General features: G+C 41.0%; 1 protein-coding gene across 1 annotated transcript; it reads left to right on the plus strand.

Moving 5' to 3' along the window:
* The first annotated feature begins 1,132 nt into the window (after nt 1–1,132).
* LOC114275572 (putative pectinesterase 8) lies at nt 1,133–3,328 on the plus strand. The gene is made up of 5 exons (XM_028217623.2): nt 1,133–2,001; nt 2,080–2,251; nt 2,378–2,584; nt 2,694–2,953; nt 3,052–3,328. The coding sequence occupies exons 1-5, from the start codon at nt 1,532–1,534 to the stop codon at nt 3,197–3,199; spliced, it is 1,257 nt and encodes a 418-aa protein (XP_028073424.2). The 5' UTR covers nt 1,133–1,531; the 3' UTR covers nt 3,200–3,328.
* Nucleotides 3,329–23,127: the final 19,799 nt, after the last annotated feature.

Here is a 23,127-nt window from a genome sequence, read left to right on the forward strand (position 1 = left end):
CACAATGATATTTAAAAGTTTTAAATTTACCTAGTTATACAAAAATCTAATGTTATAGTAAAATCTTGAATTCTCAATAAATTTTCACATTTTCTATAAAATAAAATGACAATAAAAAATTAAAAATTTGATACCCTTTTTTTTTTTTTTTTTGCTTCAATTTTATGTCTTCATTGAAGAAAACAAAATCTGACCAAAATCCTTAGCATAAAATAAACATAGATACTTCGATTGCAACCATAATCACCAATAATTTTTCTTTACCATGCAAACCTATAAACAAACACATAAACAGCAGAGAAAGAGAATTACACAGAAAAAAAATAAAATTAAAAAACAAATAAATTTATGGAATGGGAGAATGTTACCTCTAACAACTTAGACCTCACTTAACTCAATCCGCTAGCTCCTCTGCGAGTGCCCGCAAAGTCTAGGAGTTGGGATGACTAATCATATTATTCTTTAAATAAGATTTGAAAATTGATTAATTTGTTCTATTAAGTGATTTAAAATTTTGATAGATATACATCAGAAAAATAGATAATTATATTACTAAATCATAATTCAAATTTAGATGTTGTCATATTTTTTTGAGATTCGTTTCTAAATTCTTATTTTTTTATTTTTGTGTGATTTCTATAATGGGATAAAATGCTTCGAGTTTAAACCATAATGGAGTAAAAGTGAATTTTGTCCCATACAAAAACTACCTCATATTAAAAAAAAAAAAAAAAAAAAGGGTTAATATCCAAAAGATAGCTCTCTTGGTAAATATGACTTGTGTTGAACTAGGACACTAAATTTTGGAAAAGCTGCCTTCAAGCTCCATCAAGATTAGGTAGGTGTCATATGATTTGTTGACAGCAATTGTAGAACTCCACAATTTGTTTGTGATTTAAGAGAAGTCTAAATTAGGAGATTTATTGGAAATGGATGGTATATATAGATGAGTGTGATTTCTTTTATATAAATTCTAATTTAAGTTTTCGAATATTTACCATGACCAAACTTCTTGGAGCCGCCACTGGGTAACAGCCAAATTCTTAGGCCTGCTGAGTGTACAAGTTCCAGGGAATTGCATACTTCATTATCAAATTTGGCATATATATACATATAATAACAAAAAAAATTTAAGCCTTGATGTGGTTGTGTGGCAAAGGCAAAAGAAGGCTTGGGGTCTGGATGCTTATGTGAAAGTAATTTTACATATAAATTCCAAACTTGTATGATTTCTCAGATCTGCATTGCCATCCTTGGAAATTCCATACTTCCTATAGCGGCATTCTCCTTTTTAAGCATCAACCTTTTTAAGTTTGGTAGGTATGTTGGGCATTCTTCCATGAATATATGTATGTATACAAAGAGAGACAGAGTCAAGGTAGTTTGTAAGACATGCTATCAATTCTTACACTTCAAGTGCCTGTTTTTTTTTAAATTCATTTATGAATCCTAGTCTTCAATTCAAAAAAATGAATAAAAGATATGTATATATATAAAATCACATCTACAGTTTTTCTCCAGTAATCAAGAAATGAGTATCCTAGGCAAGTTTTTAACTCTGGTAATTGCCATTTTTGCGACTTTGGCATCCACACATTACATTACAACTCCAAGTCCGAACTCTTCATTGCTTAAGCAAGAATACCAGTACTACTACCACCACCTCATTGATAATCTGTTTAGTGGTTTGACCACCTTGTCATCATCATCACCACCCATTATTACCACACTTCTTGAACCAATTAGCCAACTCCTCTACGGCCAGAGCCACCACAACCTCAAGCACAACCTCAAGGAGCTAATAAGAGTTGGAGGATCTATTTGTGATGATTTTCCACCTGATATACCACCTTCTGATACCAACACTACCTCATTTCTCTGCGTTGATCCAAATGGCTGCTGTAACTATACAACTGTCCAATCAGCCGTGGATGCAGTAGTTGGAGGAGTTCCCACCCTGAATAAAAGAACCATGATATGGATCAACTCTGGCATATACTTGTATGTAATTGTTACTTTCTATCTCCCTTCCTTCCTATATATATATATATATATATTAATTTTATTTATGAATTGCAGTGAGAAAGTGATTGTTCCAAGAACCAAACCAAATATTACATTTCAAGGACAAGGATACCTGTCAACTGCAATTGTGTGGAACGACACTGCCAATTCTTCGCATGGCACCTTTTATAGTGGCTCAGTTCAAATTTTTGCTGCAAACTTTATTGCCAAGAACATAAGTTTCATGGTGCGTGTGTGATGAGACATATCATATATCGATAATCATTTATTTCTCTGTGACTTGATGAAATTTATGTACCATTTTTTTGTTTTCTCGTTCTGATAGCATATATAATTAATTAATAATGAGTAGAATGTAGCTCCGATTCCAAGCCCTGGAGCAGTGGGAGCACAAGCAGTAGCGATTAGGATAGCAGGAGACCAAGCTGCATTTTGGGGTTGCGGATTCTTTGGAGCCCAAGACACCCTTCATGATGATAGGGGTCGCCATTACTTCAAAGATTGCTATATCCAAGGTTCAATTGACTTCATATTTGGCAATGCTAGGTCCTTGTATGAGGTAATATATAATACTCTGCTTATCTCTCTCTATCTTTGGTAATACTAGAGCAATTTTGGCTATAATGATAATGAAATGAATGGATGAATGAATGAATGAATGAATACAGAGTTGCCAGCTGAGTTCGATTGCGAACCCAGTGGCACTAGGGGCGAAGGTGATAAACGGAGTAGTAACGGCGCATGGAAGAGCTTCAAAGGATGAAAACAGTGGATTTTCATTTGTGAACTGCAGTGTGGGAGGGACTGGAAGAATATGGTTAGGTAGAGCATGGAGGCCCTTCTCCACAGTGGTCTTTGCTTACACACAAATGACTGATATCATTGCTCCTGAGGGATGGAACGATTTCAATGACCCCACCAGAGACCAGTAATTAATTAAAATTACCCATTATTATATATTCTTTTTCTTCTTCTTCTCTGTTTATGCATGGTTTAATTTAATTTAATTTAAATTTTTTTTTTTAGGACCGTTTTCTATGGAGAGTACATGTGCGGAGGTGCAGGAGCTAATATGACTTTGAGGGTGCCATATGCCCAAAGACTGAATGACACACAAATTTCTCCTTTCCTCAATGCGTCTTTCATTGATGCAGATCAGTGGCTGCAACAATAACCATACACATATATATTCTCTAATTCTATCCAATGTAATTAATATGCTAGCTAATGTGATGTTTGATAATGTAATTCAACACTTCCAATTGAATATATTAAGTAAAAATTCAATAAGCTCCTTTGATAATCGCAATTACCATCAATTAAAAATTTAAGTAGCACTTAAAATGTAGGTTACAAATTTAAAAATAAAAAATAAAAAATTAATCAATAATACAAAACTTATTTAATTGTGACAAAATTTATAAGAGTCTTGCCAATAAGTGATCATCTAACTGCATTTATAACTGCATTTACTACACATTATAAATGCAGTTAGATGTATGTAAAAGACAAATAATTCATTATTTATTCTTATAATTTAAATGCTAATTATAAATACTTACAGTGTAACCTTTAATGACTCTTTTGATCTTCACCTTTTGTAAGAAGAATTAATTATTTTTTGAGGGGTAATACTATGGTACACTCTCAAAGGGTGTATACTATATGCAAGTTATGTCATTTGTAAGTTTGATTATCACAAATGGAATAACTTAATACTATGGAAGTCATAACTAAAAAAAAAAATAGAGTTATAAGTAAATATCTCATGAGATATAACCAAATAACTCTTGAATCATAATCAAAATAATTTCATAACCAATATCATAATGTGTCATAATTAAAAACACAGTAAGTCAACCAAATAATACAAAGATAGTAACTAAATGTGCATATGATACACCACCAATTTCCATTTGTTGAGAATAAGAGCTATCCTTTAAGTTTAGTTTCTTTTAATTTTTTAATTTCATTTTTATTTTGACTTTAATGAATTCTATTGTTAATAGTTATTCTTTTTTAGGCAAAGTATTAAAAAAACAAATATTCAATAAAAAATTAATTTTGAAATGAAAAATAAGTTAACATAAATTGCTAATATATTTGAAAAAAATAATTATTCTTTTTTCAGTCCAAAATTAATAAGCATATAAAAAAAACTTTTTCAAGGTTAAATGAAGAATTAGGTTTGGATTCGAACCCAACCGTGAGAAAATACTATTTCCACACACCTATTTACCTCACTAAACATCTTTTCTCAGTGCGCACGCTTGATATTTCAATTATACCCTAACTTATATCCTTGTGCATATACCACCTAAACCCTCTTTCCACACACCTTTACCCATTTCGGTTGAAAGCCCTCTTTCCACACACCTGATGTAATAACCCACATTCATGTCTTAGTCATGTTCATGTACATTGCGTGATTTTGTCTTGTTAAGCTTGCATTTGCAGACTTTGACTTGTTTTGCCTAAGTGTTGTATGCATGTTTTGTTCCTTCCTTGCTATGCCAAGCCTAGGTCATGTCAAGCCTAGGTCATGCCAAGCCTAGGTCATGTTAAGCCTAGGTCATGTCAAGCCTAGGTCATGCCAAGCCTAAGTCATGTCAAGCCTAGGTCATGTTAAGCCTAGGTCATGCCAAGCCGAGGTCATCTTAAGCCTAGGTCACACCTTTGAACCTCTTACACCATGGACCATCTTGGAACCGCTTTTGTGACCTCCACCATCACCTAGGCATATTGGCTGAGATGTTATCACCTAGGCATCCGAGATCCTTAATCCTTGCACCTAGTGATCTTGTTCCGGGACTGGAATGACCTAGACCGAGGTGTGGCACATCTAGGCCGAGGTGTGGCACAGCTAGGTCAAGTGTTATCCTTCCTAGCCGAGGTCATTGGAACCTTACTTGCCGAAGCTTTGTCCTAAGCCGAGATCATTACTTGCCGGAGTTCCCTTGCCATCTAGCTTGTTGAGCACACTTTGTCAGTCTTGTCTTGTCAATCTATCACCTTTTTGTGGAGAACCAACCCGGTAGCGCCACGTGTCCGAGCTGAGTGTTAAGTCAGCCGGCAGAGAGAGAAACCTATCATTTTTTATATCCTTGTTTTGAAGAAGAGAGAGAAGCTCTAGAAGAGGGAGAGGAGTTCTTGAGGGAGGGTAGATTTGCAAACTTGATCCCTAGAGATCGAACCGTTAGATTCGTGTTCTAAGGTTAGATTCTTGATCTGCTTATGTTGTTCTTTATGTTCTTGTTATTACATTGCATGATTGAATATGATTTGTAAGCCATGCATTGCTTTGAAGTTCGGTTTTAGAAAGAGAAAATAGCATTCATGTGTTCTTCAAGAAAAGTCATGTTTTGATCCGAAAGCTCATGCCAAGATCCATGTTTTTGTGTTTGTTTCCACATGATTTTTAAGTATGGGTACCAAGGTCCATGTTTTCGAACTTATAGCATGAAATCCCAGATCTTGTAATAACAAGTTATGATTTTAGCATTCATGTTCTTCATGTTCTTCATGCTCATGTTCTTCATGTTCTTCAAGGAGGAAGCCCAGATTTCCAGGCTTCATTTCCCTAGGTGTGATCACCGAGACCACTCTTGCCTAGATCACACACCTTGGTCTACCTTGCATGATCACTTGCACGTTAGTTTATCTTGCATGCACACCTAGGCTAACCACTGCACACCTAGGCCGACCATGGTACACCCATGCCGGCACCTTGTAACACCTCGGCAGGCAGCTGCATACTGAAGCCTAGGTAACCACACCTCGACCAAGAGGTGTGGGACCTCGGCCAAGACCTCCTGAGTTCACCCAGCTAGGTCGTTTTAGCCTAGATCATCTCTGTGCATCCATTCCAGGACCTGGTTGGTACCCAGCATGTTTTCCCTAGATGTTTCCAGCATGTTTTCCCTAGATGTTTTCCAGCATGTTTTCCCTAGATGTTTTCCAGCATGTTTTCCCTAGATGTTTCCAGCATGTTTTCCCTAGATGTTTTCCAGCATGTTTTCCCTAGATCATTTGCATTCATGTAAAGCTTGTTTTTGAGAGTACATTTAATAGACTTTGTCATGTGTTTGTAGGACTTGGACCTTTGCCTTGATCCCGACGTCCCAAGAACTATGTGAGTGGTATTTTTAATAAAGATATGCTCTTAAGGTTTTGATAAAGCTTTGCCTTGTTTTGATAAAAGTATTTGTTAAGCATGAATGATATCCCTATTTTATGTATCAAGTGTAAGCTTTGTTTTGAATGGCAAGTTATCAAGTGAGCTTTGTTTTGATGTCAATCTTTGAAAGTCCGTACGTGCCAGGGGACTTTAAGCATTTGTGGCACAAGTCCGTACGTGCCAGGGGACTTTAAGCATTTGTGGCACAAGTCTGTATGTGCTAAGGGACTATAAGCATTAGTAGCACACATGTGAAGTCCGTACGTGCCAGGGGACTTTAAGAAATAGTGGCACAAGTCCGTACGTGCTAAGGGACTTTAAGCATTAGTAGCACACATGTTAAGTAAGCAAGTTTTGAAGGACCAAGGTTATGCCGAGGTTATGTTTTAAGATTTGACGCATGTTAAGTATGTAAGTTTTGCAAGATCAGGTTTGATGAACAAGATTTATCTCATGTTTTGTACAAGCTATGATAAGTATGGTTTTGACAAAGATATATTATGTATTGTTTTGAAAGACCTCGGGAATCATTCATTTAACCCCTTTATTACTTATACCATTCACTGAGTATCCAAGCTCACCCTCCCTATGTATATATGTAGGTAACAAGCAAGAAGTCGGCCACGCCGAGATGTGTGTTTTGCATGTATGTTTATGCCGGTAGTGAGGATGTCGGCAAACTAGAAGATTATGTTTCATGATTGGTGGCTCAAGTGTTTTTGTTTATGTCGGCAATTTTTGAAGCTTATGTATTTTGAACATGTCAGCTCGAGAAGCCTTTTTCCAAGATATAATATGTATTTTTGTACTTCATTTCTATTTGTATTCAAGTTGTATAGCTATGTAAAGATGTATGCCATTTCATTTGACTTATGCACTGCTCTTATGGACCACTTGTATTTTAGATTATTGCTTCCGCACTTGTGAGCCCCCTATATCTATACTCTGATTGTGTGTGAATTTTGGAAGTTGGCCTTCGGTAATCACGGATTACTGGCCATCACGACACCAAACTACTAGGGGCGGTTTGGGGTCGTGACACCTGATGTAAACATTGAAGAAACAATGAAGATCCATTGAAGAAGCAATGAAGACCCATTGACAACTCCATTGAAAACCCATTGACATCTCCATTGAAGACCCTACATTTTGACAACTCCATTGAAGATCCTCCATTTCTATTCATTTCGAAATCTTTTATGTGTTATCTATTTGCAATCCATTCTATGTGCATTCCATTGAAGACCCTAATTTTTTTCTTTGAATATTTATAATGATTTACCGAATAAAAAGCAATAATTTGGCTATTAACTTCCGAAATACTCATATATTTTTGGAACTTGGTTTCCGAATTTCATTGTTTAATTCGAAAGTAGAGTTCTGAATTTTGTATGATTGCATGTGAGGGGTGGTTTTGCGATACTTATTCACTCCAAACAAGCCCTTGAAAGATCCTTGTTTTGTTGCTTGAAATAGGAAAAAACTCTGATCGCGAGTGCTGGAATTAGCACTCCGACAAGCAAGTTAGTCTTTTTCGAAGAGAGGAAGAAGTCTCTGTATTTCTTAAAGTGCAAGTTATTAGAACATACCTTTCTTATTCACCATTACCTTTCTTTTATAGACGTTTCCCTAAATATTTTCTCTTATAGCTTTTGATCATTGCCATGTTAGAGCCCATCTCCCTATTACACCTTTGGAAAAGGACAACTTAGGCCCACTTAAAGTGTATTGTCATGCCGACTTTCCTGATATACTCGACCCAAACATACAGTCTAGGTACCATTCACTCTATACGTTCTTCAGCCCATTTGAAGTTACTCGACAATGATTTGTTTGAGTCCAATTGGCTTTGGCTGAATCTAGCCCATCAAAGATGCGCTTGGATGTGGCATGTTTACTGATTATCAATTCCATTTATTTAGCTCCCACAATTGCCCCTTGAGTACCTGGCTGACTAAAATTCTAAGTGGCCTGTGTGCTTGGCTTTTATTAGGCCAATTTATTCGACTAATTGTAGTAAACTTGGCTCATACCTAATGCACCTTGAAATCTGGGCGCGTGATAGACAATTAATTCCACTTCTAACTTACGATTTCAAAAAATCGTCATCTCCGCCCTTTTACTTTTGAAAAGACTCCACTTTGACAACTCTTCATTTCTACCCTTTCAGTTGCAGTTGTTTCACAGTCTTCATCGCTTGAGCATTCTTCATTCATACATGTAAGTCTTCTAAGCTTTTCTCTCATTTCCTTCTCATAGTTTGCATTTTTTCGACTCTACTCCCCCTCTAGTTTGCATTTCTACCTTCAATTCACCCATGGTGAACTACCTGAAAGCTCTTCTTTTTTAGAGAAAAATCACTTCTTTCTGGCGTCACTACGCAATCCCTAATGATGTTCAACTAGAACTCATCATGGATACGGTGGTAAACCTAGAAAGGGCTGACGTCAATACCATCATTCTTCTACTATTGGCGATTGCCAAACGTGGAGTGCACTTTCTCATCCATCCCTTTCTCTGATCCATTGTTCAATTCTAGGGGCTAATTCTTCCCAACCAAATGTCAATTTTTATCGAATAACCATGGGGATCGTAGAACTCAATCGCCGACTGAACATAAACCTAGGCATCCTTCTCATTCGGCACTACTATGCCTGTAATAACCCACATTCATGTCTTAGTCATGTTCATGTGCATTTTCATGATTTTGTCTTGTTAAGCTTGCATTTGTAGACTTAGACTTGTTTTGCCTAGGTAAAGGTTCTTGTCTTGTCTTGATGCTATCATGTTTTGTCTAAGTGTTGTATGCATGCTTTGTTCCTTCCTTACTGTCTCAAGCCTAGGTCATGTCAAGCCTAGGTCATGCCAAGCCTAGGTCATGTTAAGCCTAGGTCATGCCAAGCCTAGGTCATGTGACGCCGAGGTCATGCCAAGCCTAGGTCATGTGAAGCCTAGGTCATGCCAAGCCTAGGTCATGTTAAGCCTAGGTCATGTGAAGCCTAGGTCATGTCAAGCCTAGGTCACACCTTTGAACCTGACCATCTTGGAACCACTTTGGTTGACCTCCACCATCACCTAGGCATATTGGCCGAGATGTTATCACCCAGGCGTCCAAGATACTTGATCCTTGCACCTAGTGATCTTGTTCCGGGACTGGAATGACCTAGACTGAGGTGTGGCACATCTAGGCCGAGGGGTGGCACAGCTTGGCCAAGTGTTATCCTTCCTAGCCGAGATCATTACCTGCCGGAGTGCCCATGTCATCTAGCTTGTTGTATACACTTTGTCATACACTTGTCTTGTCTTTCAATCACCTTTTTGAGGAGAACCAATCCGGTAGTGCCACGTGTCCCTGCAAAGGGTTAAATCAGCCGGCAGAGAGAGAAAAACATATCATTTGCTATATCCTTGTCTTAGAAGAGAGAGAAGCTCTAGGAAGAGGAAGAGGAATTCTAGAGAGAGGTAGATTTCCAAGCTTGATCTTCACACCTTGAACCGTTAGATCCGTGTTTTGAGGTTAGATTCTTGGTCTACTCTTGTTGTTCTTATTGTTCGTCTAGCTGCATTGCATGATCTAGCATGTTTCATGAGCCATGCATTGCTTTGAAGTTCGATTTTAGAAAGAGAAAGTGATATTCATGTGTTCTTGAGGAAAAGCCATGTTTTGATCCGAAAGTTTGTATCAAGATCCATGTTTTCGTGTTTGTTTTCATATGATCTTCAAGTATGGGTACCAAGGTCCATGTTTTCGAACTCATAGCATGAAATCCCAGATCTTGTAATAACAAGTTATGATTTTAGCATTCATGTTCTTCATGCTCATTTTCTTCATGTTCTTCAAGGAGGAAACCCAAATTTCCAGGCTTCATTTCCCTAGGTGTGGTCACCGAGACCACTCTTGCCTAGATCACACACCTAGGCCAAGCATCGTATCTCACCTTGGCCTACCTTGCATGATCACTTGCACGTTAGTTTATCTTGCATGCACACCTAGGCCAACCTCTGCACACCTAGGCCAACCATGGTACACCCTTGCTGGCACCTTGTAACACCTCGGCAGGCTACACACTGAAGCCTAGGTAACCACACCTCGGCCAAGAGGTGTGGGACCTCAGCCAAGACCTCCTGAGTTCACCCAGCTAGGTCATTTTAGCCTAAATCATCTCTGTGCATCCATTCTAGGACCTGGTTGATACCCAGCATGTTTTCCCTAGACGAATCCAGCATGTTTTCCTTAGATGAAAAATAGTGTTTTAACTTCCAGCATGTTTTCCCTAGATCATTTGCATTCATGTAAAGCTTGTTTTTAAGAGTACATTCAATAGACTTTGGCATGTGTTTGTAGGACTTAGACCTTTGCCTTGATCCCGACGTCCCAAGAACTATGTGGGTGGTATTTTTAATAAAGCTATGTTATACGTTTTGATAAAGGCTTTGCTTTGCTTTGTTTTGAAAGTATTTGTCAAGCATGAATGATTATCCCTAGTTTTTGTATCAAGCATTATCTTGTTTTGATGACATTCTTGGAAAGTCCTCCCATGCTAGGGGACTTTAAGCCCATGTAGTATCACGTTTGAGAGATATTTGTCATCGACGGTCTATGAATGGATGGCCCCACCGACGGTCTGTGAACAGGTGGATTTGTCTTGTTTTGCCACCGACGGTCTATGAATAGGTGGATTTGTTTTGTCAGGAATGTCATCACGCCATGTATTATGTAGATGTTATTAAACATCCCAAGAAGATTTGATTGATGAACTTGATTCATCCCATGTTTTGAACAAGCTATGATATATGTATTGTTTTGACAAGGACCTCGGGAATCATTCATTTAACCCCTTTATTACTTATACCATTCACTGAGTATCCAAGTTCACCCTCTCCTTATATATATGTAGGTAACAAGCATGAAGGCGGTGACGCCGAGATGTGTTGTTTTGCAAGATGTTTTTAGATTCATGTTACGTCGACATCTTGAAGATTATGCTTCTTGACTTTATGTTTCATGTATTTTGTATATGTCGGCTTGAGAAGCCTTTTGATCAAGATGTAACATGTACTTTATTTTATTTGTATTCAAGTTTTAAAAACATGCTAAGATGTATGTCATTTCATTTGATCTATGCACAGCTCTTATGAACTACTTAGATTTAAATATATTGCTTCCGCACATGTTAGCCCTATATGTAATACTCTGATTGTGTGTGAATTTTGAAAGTTGGCCTTTGGTAAACTCGGATTACTGGCCATCATGGCACCATTCTACTAGGAGCGGAATGGGGTCGTGACAATGCCATTGCCAAAATATCCGGTCAGCAAGGGCGATTCTTCGTGAGGGCTAAAGATATCGACCACTAACTGGTGATTATGCTTGCCAGTTCGGGAAAGAGGGTGAACGATGTTATGGTCCTCATCCGAGGTAATTGGGAATTTGGCATGGAAGAGGACCGCTCGGACCCCATTCTCAAGCAAAAAGGCAAACCAAGTGGCCAAATAGTTACAAATTAGGTTTAATTCTATTCGACTTTGTAGTTTCAGTGTTAACTATTTCATTTATGCAGGTAATGACCTCAAGAAAGCAATTACCTCAAGAAACAAGGTCGTTCTTGCCCAAGTCAAGACTGTCCTTGACTACATTGGCCTAAAAACCTTCAAGGACAAGGGCGTGCTGCCCATATCCTACTCAGATATTATCCTTCCTACTCCTCCTTCACTGTTGCCAATCACATTCCAATTCCCAAAGGCGAATGGCAGCTCACCAACACTTGTTTTTGAAATTACGTGAATTTGGGGGACATAGGAGTAGGTGAATCATCATATAGTAGAAACGGTGAAGAAAATGCCAATCAAGAAGTTGAGCAAGCTAATTAGGACGTCAAGAATCAAATCACCGAGAACACAAGACTTGATTCGGCTATTGAAGTTAAAAGTGAGGAAACCAGCCACTTGAACCAAGATCTAGAGTTTGTGCCTTCTCCTATTCGAGTGGATCTTAAGAACACTCAAGAAGAAATCGACATTTTTCTTGATTTGAACTATCTTCCAGGATCCAGAACCGAAGAAATAGACGAGAAAACACTTTCATTGGCCTAATTTGCTAAGAAAATGAATACCGAGAGATTAGCTACAAAAAAAAAAAAAAAAAAAAAAAAGAGTGACTGAAACTGTTAGCGCTAACCAAGAGGTCTTTCAGCGGTGGTGACCCAGTCGGAAAAGGTCACCGCCCGTTCTGTCTTCATCGAATTGGCACAACAAATTCCAATGCCAGTGACCGAAGAAATTGAAGCTAATCAACGGGGCTCCAAGCATCCCGCTGAGTCCATTCAATCAATCGAGCAGCTGATTGAAAAAAAAAAAAAAACCAAGAGCGTCACCGACTCTTGACTTAATGGCGTCGTTTCCCATCCAACCAAAGATAAAGGGATTGCTCATCTCAACAGGTGCTTCGGTAATGAAAGAGCCTAGAGTGGCGCCGAATATGGCTACTACCATTACTCTCCCGTTGGACAAAGCAATATTTCGTGCCAAACAAGATGTTGTATCGATCGCTATGGCCATTCAATTGGCAATTCTGGCGAGTTAGGTCAACAAATGCAGTCGTTGGTATAATTCTAAAGACTATTCTAACTTTTGCCACTTTTGCAGGCTGCATAGCGAATTGTCTAGATTGGTCACCGCCATTATGATGCAATAGAGTTGATCAATCAGCTCAAGGTAGAAATGGCGACCGAACAAGGCAAAGCAAGATCGGTGATGGCTGAACTTGACGTAACATCACAGAAAGCAGAGGCTGAAGAAAATAGGGCCAATAAGGAATGACAAAAAGTCACTGCCAAAGAGCAAAAACCAAAACACGCTGACCTGTTATGTCGTGCTGCTGAAGAAATGGAAAACATGTCCAATGCAGCCTTGAAAATCGCAAAGAAAGACTTGGAGAAGCTCAAGGCCAAGTTGTTAGAGGCTAAAAAAGTGATAGAAGAGGTGCAATCGACGACGTGTAAGGCCTTCGAGAAGGGGGTGTAGACACCCCATTTTTGACCGTCCTCAAGACTTGGACGTCACCATTAGAACACTTGGTGATTATCCTTGTTTGTGTTCGTCTTGAGTTCCGGGAGGTCTCGGTTGCGCGCCTTGCCTCAGGATCTCTCGACTCGACCGTGTTGTGTCTGGTTTTGCACCAAACACTCGTGTTTTGCCTTGGAGGGGCAGGGAATGCCTTGCGAGGCACCCCCACACATCACCGGCCATGGCTTGAGGCCACCGGCCAGTGATTTTATGCCATCGGCAATGTATATTGCCGGTCGGCACTCTTTGTTGCCGGTCGGCCATTTCTTTTGCCAAAATGGCAATTTTGAATGGCCGATCACTGTTCATCTACTTTTAATAGATATTTTGTGCCAGCTGTGATAGCTGGCACCCACTCTGCTCCCCTCCATACACGTGTATAGAGGGATTTCCCTCTTGGATGGCTTGTTTTGGAAGCCTTACAAGAGGGAGTTGCCTATAAGAAGAGGGCTCCTCTCTTGGCATTAGGGTTAGACAACATTTTTAGAGAGCTTTGATATTAGGGTTAGGAATTTGTATCTATTCCATCTCTATATTTCCCTCTCTTGTTAGTTTAGTGTGTGTTTGGTCTTACTTTTGTACACAAACACCCACCATTACACCTTTTCTTGGTTGTTGAGGGCCAAAGGAGTGTTCTTGGAGTTCTTGGAGCTGATTTCAACCTCAAGAAGCTGCTGGAGCTCCATTGTTGAAGAAGGTCTACAAGGGTAATCACTTTTCCCTTTTATCCCCCATTTTTGCATAGCCTTTTAGCTTACCTTGCAACTGTTTTTGAGCTTTGTGTATAATATAAAAAAGTTCTGTTTTTAGGCCCTCTAAATAGTTGTTTAAGGTTGTTTCAAGCTTTGGGGTTGTTTGACCCCTCTTAAGCCTTGTAAGGCTCCATTTTGTGCCATTTTGGGTGAGCTCCGAGACCTTGGTGTTTGGGCCTCCTCACCACTGAAATCTTGAGGGATTTTAGAGGTGAGGATGGTGCCTTGAGGTCCCAAGAAGGAGAGGGCCACCCCCTCTCCTTGTTGTCCTTGAAAATGACCATTTTTGTCTCTTGAGGGAGCACCTAGCTTAGGCTCTTGTTGACCATGCCTTAGCTGTTATTTATGCTTATTTTTCCATGAAATAGCATTGTTTTAAGTTGGTTTTGGTACACCATGCTTGCTTAGCATACATGCCTTGTAATGCCATGATTTGCCTCAACATGTGCCTAGCATTTAGACTACCATGCTCATGTGTTTTGGCCTAACTTTGTCAAGCTTTTATGCTTGTTTTAGTATGCTAAGGGACTGTTTTTGGTCATTTGAGTCATCCATGCTTTGCTTCGTATAGCTACCATGCAAACTCTCTTGTATGCCTTAAGCTTTGGCCCTTCTAGCATGTCATCCTTGCTTTGTTTCAGTGGTTTGAAACCACTTGACATGTTATTTCAGACCTCATGATGTGCCCATGTGCTTGCATTTGATCCCCCTTCAATGCGTTTAAAGGTTGTTGCCTTCTGCCCCTTGTTTAAGCCTTGGAGTATGCTTGCATTTTTAGACCACTTAGATGCCATCTAAGTACATCCTTGGCTTTGTTTAGGTCTGCATTAGACCTACTTTAAGTCCCTTTGGCCTTATGAGGCTTGGTTGACCTAGCCTTGGTTTACCTCCCCTTTGGCTTGCCTTAAGTCTTGGACCATTGTTGCATGTTTTGATTGCTTTGTTTAGTTGGTTTGGCACCATCCTTAACATGATTTTCAGAGCTTGGTATGTATGCCATATGTCCATGTTTATCTTCTTTTAAGCGTGCTTAAAAGTTGACTCTTCGATGCTTAAGTGTTGGTCCATTTGCGTGCATGTTTGTATGTGTATTTGCCCCTCATTCTATAGCATTTTGGCCACTATTTTAGGTTATTTTGAGGGTTGCCTAAATTAGTTTAAGTCCATTCTTGCATGTTGTGACATGCTTACCTTGTGTGTTGATTGCATGCTTGGCCTATCACGTGTTGTGGCATGTCTAAGTGACTTTGCATTTGGCATGCATTTCTCTTAGTTGGAATTACCTAACATGTTGCATGCTTTGCATACTTGCATGCTTGAGTAACTAGCATAGTTGTCACATGCCTTGTATGCTTGTTTGCATTACCATGTTGCATGCCTAGTTAACATGCTTAGGTTGCATTGCATGCATGCTTTGCCTCTTGATTATCCATGATTGAGGTTGAGCTCCTCACTTGTTTATTGGTTTGCATTGCATTTGAAATCAACATGCATAAATTGGTCTCTTGGGCCATCACGCATTGAAATGCGCGATTGATGGTCCGAGAACCAAGGACCATGTCCCTTTGAGTCATAAACATGATAAGGGATATGGTCGGTGCATACATTACTTGAATTGCATTGCCATGCAAAGCCCTGTCCTCTGCTGCTGTCAAACAGATTTTGCAGGAACTTTTTGCCGATCGACCGCACAGAGTGCCGACCGGCAATCCACCTGTGGCCGATGGATTCATTTTTGGCCGATCGACACCAAATCACAGCCGATGATGATTCCCTCCAGCCGGTGGTGTCTCCCAATGTCCAGGGAAGCAATTCTGAGAATTTGGCAGTCTTCAGAGAAGCAGAGCAGGGAAAACAGAGGCAGCATGCGCATGGCAGTGGACTTCCGAGCAAGACCCGAGCACGCGTGCATTGAGCCCTCTTCCCGAGGCCCTTCTTCTTGGTTTCGTAAATTAATTAATTTGTTTAATTAATTTAGTTGGCCTGTAATAATTAATTAGCTAGGATAGTTAATTCATTATTCGAATTGTATTATAATTTTGGTCCCTCCGAGCGAGGGCGAATTTGTAATAAGGGTGGGTGAGTGTGTGCATGTCTTCCAACCCCCACTTCTTTCTCCCTTTTACTTACCCGCTTTGATGGTTAGTAATAGGTCATGTTTAATTTAGCATACCTTATGCTATGCATGCGTGCATGTAGACGTCCTCGAACGCCCCGGGAGGAACGAGCTCCCATTCCGTTCATTTTTGGGGTCACTACAGCTCAGGACTCTCAAATTTGTCACGGTTCTAAGTCTGAACCAAAGAGTCCAAATCCGGCAAATCGTTTTGAGAAAAACAGATTTTTGAAAGAAGTGCCAAACATGGACTGCTTTGCCAGATACAGAGTCGCCACCTAAATGTTTTTTAATGGGAAATTTAGGAAACCCTGACTCGGTGCCAAAGGCCACGTGTCCGTCATCACCAAAGTTGCCTCGGCTTGGGAACTTGGGTACGATTGGGGAAGGTCACTTCGTGAGCACCCCCACTCACCCGATCAAAGATCGGCCTCTACTAACCGTGATATCTATTTTTGAAAACTTTGTGTGTTCTTATTCCGGTTATTAGCCTAGGTTACTATGTGATGCACACAGCATATAAGTATAGACTGGGTCGCCCGAATTGGAACAAAACATTTCATGCTTGTTGATTTGAAAGATGGTTTGCTACTCGCAAGTAGGCTTAAAATGCAGATTTTGCCACTCGCAGGTGGGCTTAGAAAAGATGGTTTTGCCACTATCAAGTGGGCTTAAAACGTTTGATGATTTATTCCAATCCAACTAACCCAACCTTCACCCACAGGCATTCAGGTAGTTATATCACATAAGCATATTGCCTCATGGTAAGCATGCTATTCATGGCAATCACTCACACGCATGCAAGAATGCTAAAGCATAAAGCTCACCGGGTACTCCAAGCCAAAACAAAGACTCATTAGAAATCATGCATGAATCCTAAGTATACAGAAATGCCTAATGCAACACATGCAAAAATGCAACTATAGCAGGCTCGGCTATTCTAAGATGGTATATGGAATGCTACAACTATCATGTATTCAATTTGGAATTGAAAGTACAATGCAGTTAGTATGATGCGCCGAGCCCAGTGCATGCAAAATAGATGAATGATGCAAACATGCTATCATACTGTATGCTAATTGAAATATGCCCTAATCTAACCATCATAAGCAAGTGAATAAAAGGGAGAAAGATGTGGGGTTGGAAGACATGCAACACACACACGCACACTTATTACAGTTGTGCCCTCGTACAGAGGGTTCGAATAAATAATACAGTCCCGAATAAAAGAATATTACAGTCCAAATATTACAGTCCAAATAATATACAAATTCCTAATTAATTAATGAATTAACTAAGAAAATAAATAAAACTGGCATGCAAGCCAGGGACTGCCTTGCTTCTGATGGATGATGCATGTCCGGGTTGTCTTGTGCGGAAATCCACCAGGATGCCCCAATTAGCCTCTGTTTAGCAGTTATCCTTGGAAAATGCGCCAAGCTCCGAAAAGTTACTGATTCTTCATTTTGCTGCAACAGAGAGCAGGAAAGGGGCATAGCAATGTATTTTCACAGATATATGCATGCCTCGATCCTCGTGCCACCAATCACGTATATCGATGCATGATGGCAGAGGAGTCGAAATGTGCAATTTAATATGGGATGAATGCACGTGCAAACACAACAAGAACCTAACTCCATCATGGGTAATCCGGAGTGTCGGTGACTGGGAATTGAGACACGTTCCGTCACTCGGAGTACGGAACATACCTCGTTTCCCGTGCCCGGGCTAACTCCTATCCCGAATACGATGCAATATGCATGACATGCATGAATGCAACTAAGATACAGCCTAGCATGCACAATGCTATGAAAATGAGATACCTTGAAATGCGTGCACACGGGCACGCAAACCGAGGAAATGCATGAATGCGATCTAAGATACAACCTAGTATGCACAATGCTATGAAAATGTGATGCCTTGAAGTGCGTGCACACGGGCACGCAAATCGAGAAAATGACATACGCAATGCAAATGACATGGAAATATGATATGGGCTTACACTAACATGAGAGAGCCTCAGCCACACTTACATAAGAGGCTGATAGGTGAAAATGAAGTGTCTCGAAATACGTGCACACGGGCACGCAAACCGAGGCAATGGTATATGCAATGCAATGGCATGGAAATGGCATATAGAATGCAACATGGACTTATACTAACATGAGAGAGCCTCAGCCACACTCACATAAGAGGCCGATGGATGAAAATGAAGTGCCTCGAAATGCGTGCACACGGGCACGCAAACCGAGGCAATGGCATATGTAATGCAATAATGGCTAAAATGGCATATAGAATGCAACATGGACTTATACTAACATGAGAGAGCCTCAGCCGCACTCACATAAGAGGCTGATGGATGAAAATGAAGTGCCTCGAAACGCGTGCACACGGGCACGCAAACTGAGGCAATGGCATACACAATGCAATAGCATGGAAAATGATATGCAAACATGTTAATGGAATTTCAGCACTGAAATGTGGAGGAAAACAGCCCCGAAATGAGGCGAAAGTACACCCGATGCATGGAATCTCTCCCGAAATGCAAATTAGGCGCATAGAATGAACTACAGCTATACAAAGCATGCATAATTGGTACATGAGATGAAAAGACAGAAGCAAGGCAGCCTCAAACTAAGCATTTTTACAGTACAAATCATGGCCAAACAGCAAGCAAGGATAGGGCAACAATGGCATGCAAAAATGGCCCTAAACATGAGGTTATGAAGCAACTCACAGCTACTAACTCCAAATAGGTTAGGGCCCTTCAACAAAGTTGAAGAGGGGCCCGAAATAAGCCACTTTATAGATCTATAAAAACCTCAAAAACAAACATAGATATGGCTAAGCTCTTATGCAAGAAAAAGGGCCAAAAGGTGGCCAAGAAGCAAGTGATATATACAAAGCCCAAAATGAAAAATTCCCTTCTACAACATTGAAGAGGGACCACAAATATACATATTTACAGAACTGTAAAAACCCCAAAACAGTATACAAACATGCTAGAAATGCAATGCAAAATGAGGCTCAAAAGTGGCTTATAACACAAAGTATACAAAGAATTTACCAAACAAGAAAAGACCCTTAATAAAACATGTTAAGAAGTCCAAAATAAGACTTTTTCTAGCTCTGTAAAATGACCAAAAACCAAAGCATGATAGGCTTCCAAAACATGCAAGAAATGGGGACCAAAGAGGGATATAAAGGCAAGTATAGCATGGAGGTCCCAAACAGTGTTGAGCCCTTCTTCAATGTTGAAGAGGGGCTCAAAATAAGCCTATTTTTAGTTCTGTAAAATGCCCAAAAATGGAAGCGTAAAGGGCTTCCAAAGCATGCAAGAAAATGGCATTCAACAGAGATATTGAAGCAAGTGCAAGATGGGGGGCTCAAACAGGGTTGAGCCCTTAATGAAACAAGAAAATGAGCTCAAAATAAGGCCACTTTAAGTTAGGGCCGGAGCTCAAAACAATAAGCACATATGGCTAAGAAATGGTGCAAAAATGAGCTAGAAAATAGGGAAAGTGGACTCACCCTTGAAGACCAATGCTTTTGTTGCTTATTGGACCAACTTTGATGACTCTAAGCTGTTGGAATTCCTCCCCTTGCTGCTGGAATGGAGTGATGGTGATGGTGCTTGGTGGTGATGAAGAAATGAGGTAGAACTTAGGAGTTTTTTCAAGAAAAATGAGAGAGATGAATGGAGATATGGATGCCTATGCTTGAAACAATTTTTCTAACCCCCATGTGCAATGTTGCCTGCTGGTTATATGGACAAAAAAAGGGGAGCAAAGAAGGGGCAAAGGTGGGGGAAAATTAGGCAAGTTTTCCCCCACAAAATATCCCCCGGATTGGGATATTTTCTGGGGGAAACAGCTATACAGCTGTAAAGTGGATGTTGAGAGGAACATGGCCGGCCCCTTTTTGGAGCTCCAGGTGGCCGTCCGGCCACCCCACCTAGCCGGCCGGCTAGGGGTCAAAACGGTCAAGTTGAAATAGTGGCCGGCCACCACTTTTTAAGGTCCTCCCATGTGTGTACATCACAGATATGTGGTTCAAAGTTCAAGAAAAAGGGCCCAGGTTGTTCAACATTAGCCCGGAAGGATGGGTTCAAAAGGGTCAGGCAACATTACTGGCCGGCCACCAACTTTTAGGATCCTCCCAAGTTTGTACATCACAGATATGTGGTTCAAAGTTCAAGAAAGTGGCCCCAAGGTGTTCAACATTAGCCCGAAACTGTGAAAAAAACGGGCGTCGGAGGGCGTCGGAGGATATATAACTGGTTGCTGCAACAATTACTGGCCTCCCACCCTTCAGTGACCTTCCCGGTGATAAAACAGAGGTACCTGCCAAAAATGAACAAAAACCGATGCAAAACGAATGTTCGGGGACCAAAACACGCAGTTCGGGATCCCGAAAATGAGTCGTCAAGCACCGAAAGTGGCATTCGGCCACGAAGTGGGTTTCCGAGACCCCAGTGTCCCTCAAAAGGGAGTAAATAGGAAGTATGCCAAAAAACAGAGCAAACGGAGATGGTTGGGCGGTCCCGAACCGAGGCACACGGCCAACAATTCCGAAAAACCAGAAACTGGACTCCGAAATGGGCAAAATGGCCTACGGCCACAGAACGTAGCCTACGGCCACTGAGAGATGATCTACCGGACCTCTCCCTTCCCTCAGGAAAAGAAACAGCGAAAACCGAGCCTGGTTCGCAAACCGAGGCAAAGCACAAAAGAGGGTTCGGAAGTCCGGAGGCAGGGCTCACGGCCGTGACTCTGAAACTTCTGAACGAGCACATTATGCAACATCACCAAGCGCTCAACTGGTGACGTCTGAGTCTTAAGGTTGGTCAAAAATGGGGTGTCTACAGTGCATCATTCATCAGTATTGCATGCACCGAGCTCGGCGCATCATGCTAACTGCATTAGTATTTCAAATCTAACTTGAATACATGCTACTTGTGCATTTTCACATGTCATTCATAGAATAGCCGAGCCTACTCTAGTGACATTCCGTATGCGTTGCATTAGACATTTAAACATGGACTTGGATCATGCATGGATTGCTAACGAGTTCTTTGTTTTGGCACAGAGTACGATGTAAGTATTTATGCTTTAGCATCCTTGCATGCGTGTGAGTGTTGCCATGATAGCATGATTACCATGAGGCTCGCTGCTTATGTGATATAACTGCTTGAATGCCTGTGGGTGAAGGTTGGATTGTCTGAGTTGGAATAGCTCATTGAAATCCGTGTTTTAGCCTACTTGCGAGTAGCAAATTCCAAAACATTTTTTTCAAAACAAACGGATATGCAATGCTTATTCCCAAATTAGGCAATCTAGTCTATACTTTTGTGCTGTGCGCATAACATAGTAATTCTAGGCTAATAACCGGAATAAGAACACATAACGTTTTTAAAACTGGATATCATGGTTAGTAGAGGCCGATCTTCGGATCGGGCGAGAGGGGGTGCTCATAGCTGACCTTCCCCAATCGTACCCAAGTTCCCGAGCCGAGGCAACTTTGGTGATGACGGACACGTGGCCTTTGGCACTGAGTCAGGGTTTCCTAAATTCCCCCAAAATAAAATATTTAGGTGGCGACTCTGTATCTGGCAAAGCAGTCCATGTTTGGCGCTTCTTTTCTAAAAAAAATCTGTTTTTCTCAAAACGATTTGCCGGATTCGGACTCTTTGGTTCAGATTAAGAACCGTGACACAAATTGAGTCTGAACTGTAGTGGGGTCCCTCGCGAACGTGCTATAGTTTCTGGCGACTTCGCTGGGAACTTTAGAGAGCTTGACTCGAACTCGCGATATCCCATTTTGATTACACTTATGTGTTTCTTTGCATTGCATGTGCATTGGTGCGCCTAGGACACCGTGTTTGCCATCTGCCATTCCTGAATGGTTTGCCGGAGGCTTGTCTTGTCAAGGCATGACCATAAAGCTGACCGGTTATGGGCTCTGACAGTATGGGAACACAAACCTCGGTTTTTACCGGGGCACCCTTTTCGACCATTCGACCTAGTGCATATTCGGATCCATAGTGACCATTCCAAGCTAGGACAGGTTGCTTACCCGATGTTAGGTTGTTTGAAAACTGCTGCGTACATAGTGAAACCCTAGCTCCTGACAAAATAGGACAGGGAAACCCTATCCCTCCATAGGGGTGTTTTGGCTCTCACTTATCTGCTATGTGCTTTAGAGTGTATCTCTACAGGAACGTACATATCAGTTTGCAAGATCGAGTATCAGACCCGAGGGCACTTGTATCAGTGTTGTTGAGAAATCAGTTATCTGCGGGTATCAAGTTCAGTTTTGGGAACAGTGATTCTAGGGAACAGTTATCAGTAATAGAGTGCAGTTGTTCGGCTACACCCGTGTTTGATCTGTTTAGGCTGAAATGCTGTTTGTTTTTCCTTTTAGTTCAGAGTGTTCAGAGAATTGATACAGAATAGTTAGTGTTCCTCCTTGCTGAGGCAGGACTTATGATGACGCAGAATTCAGAAGAGATTGTGGTTATGACAGCTACGCTAGATCAAGGGATCACCTTGCGGGATGAAACCAATGTTGATGTATCGCATCCGCCTAGGTCGCCTGTCGCACACCCAGTCTGGACCCCCCAGTTGTATCAGGCTCGTGAGCCCACTACGTTCGAGCTGATGGGAATGATTGGTGACCTCCAGAGATCCGTGGCCGATCTGGCCTATAAAATGTCAACTTCGCCACCAGCGGCACCGTATGCCGGGAATTTCATGCCACAGGAGCCCCCACTACTGGGGCGGATTGTGATAGAGCTCAGCCAACCAGAGGTTGCCGCCAGCTACAACAACGACGTGTCAGCAACAACTGGGCTTCGCTCTGATGCAGTAACCCAAACCCCCGATCAGGCTGAGGCCAGAGGCAAGAACAAAATGAAGGCAGATGTCGATCCCATTAAACAACTGTTGTGGGCAGTCGAGGCTTTGAAAGCCGGGGGGATGAACAAGCAATAG

Source organism: Camellia sinensis, chromosome 10 (assembly GCF_055761805.1).
Source record: "Camellia sinensis isolate YWXY chromosome 10, ASM5576180v1, whole genome shotgun sequence".
In the NCBI taxonomy this organism is placed as follows: Eukaryota; Viridiplantae; Streptophyta; class Magnoliopsida; order Ericales; family Theaceae; genus Camellia; species Camellia sinensis.

Coding starts and splice junctions, on each gene's coding strand:
- LOC114275572 (XM_028217623.2), top strand. CDS start 1,532: ATGAGTATCCTAGGCAAGTTTTTAACTCTGGTAATTGCCATTTTTGCG. Junction 2,002..2,079: donor ATCAACTCTGGCATATACTT/GTATGTAATTGT, acceptor TATGAATTGCAG/TGAGAAAGTGATTGTTCCAA. Junction 2,954..3,051: donor AATGACCCCACCAGAGACCA/GTAATTAATTAA, acceptor TTTTTTTTTTAG/GACCGTTTTCTATGGAGAGT.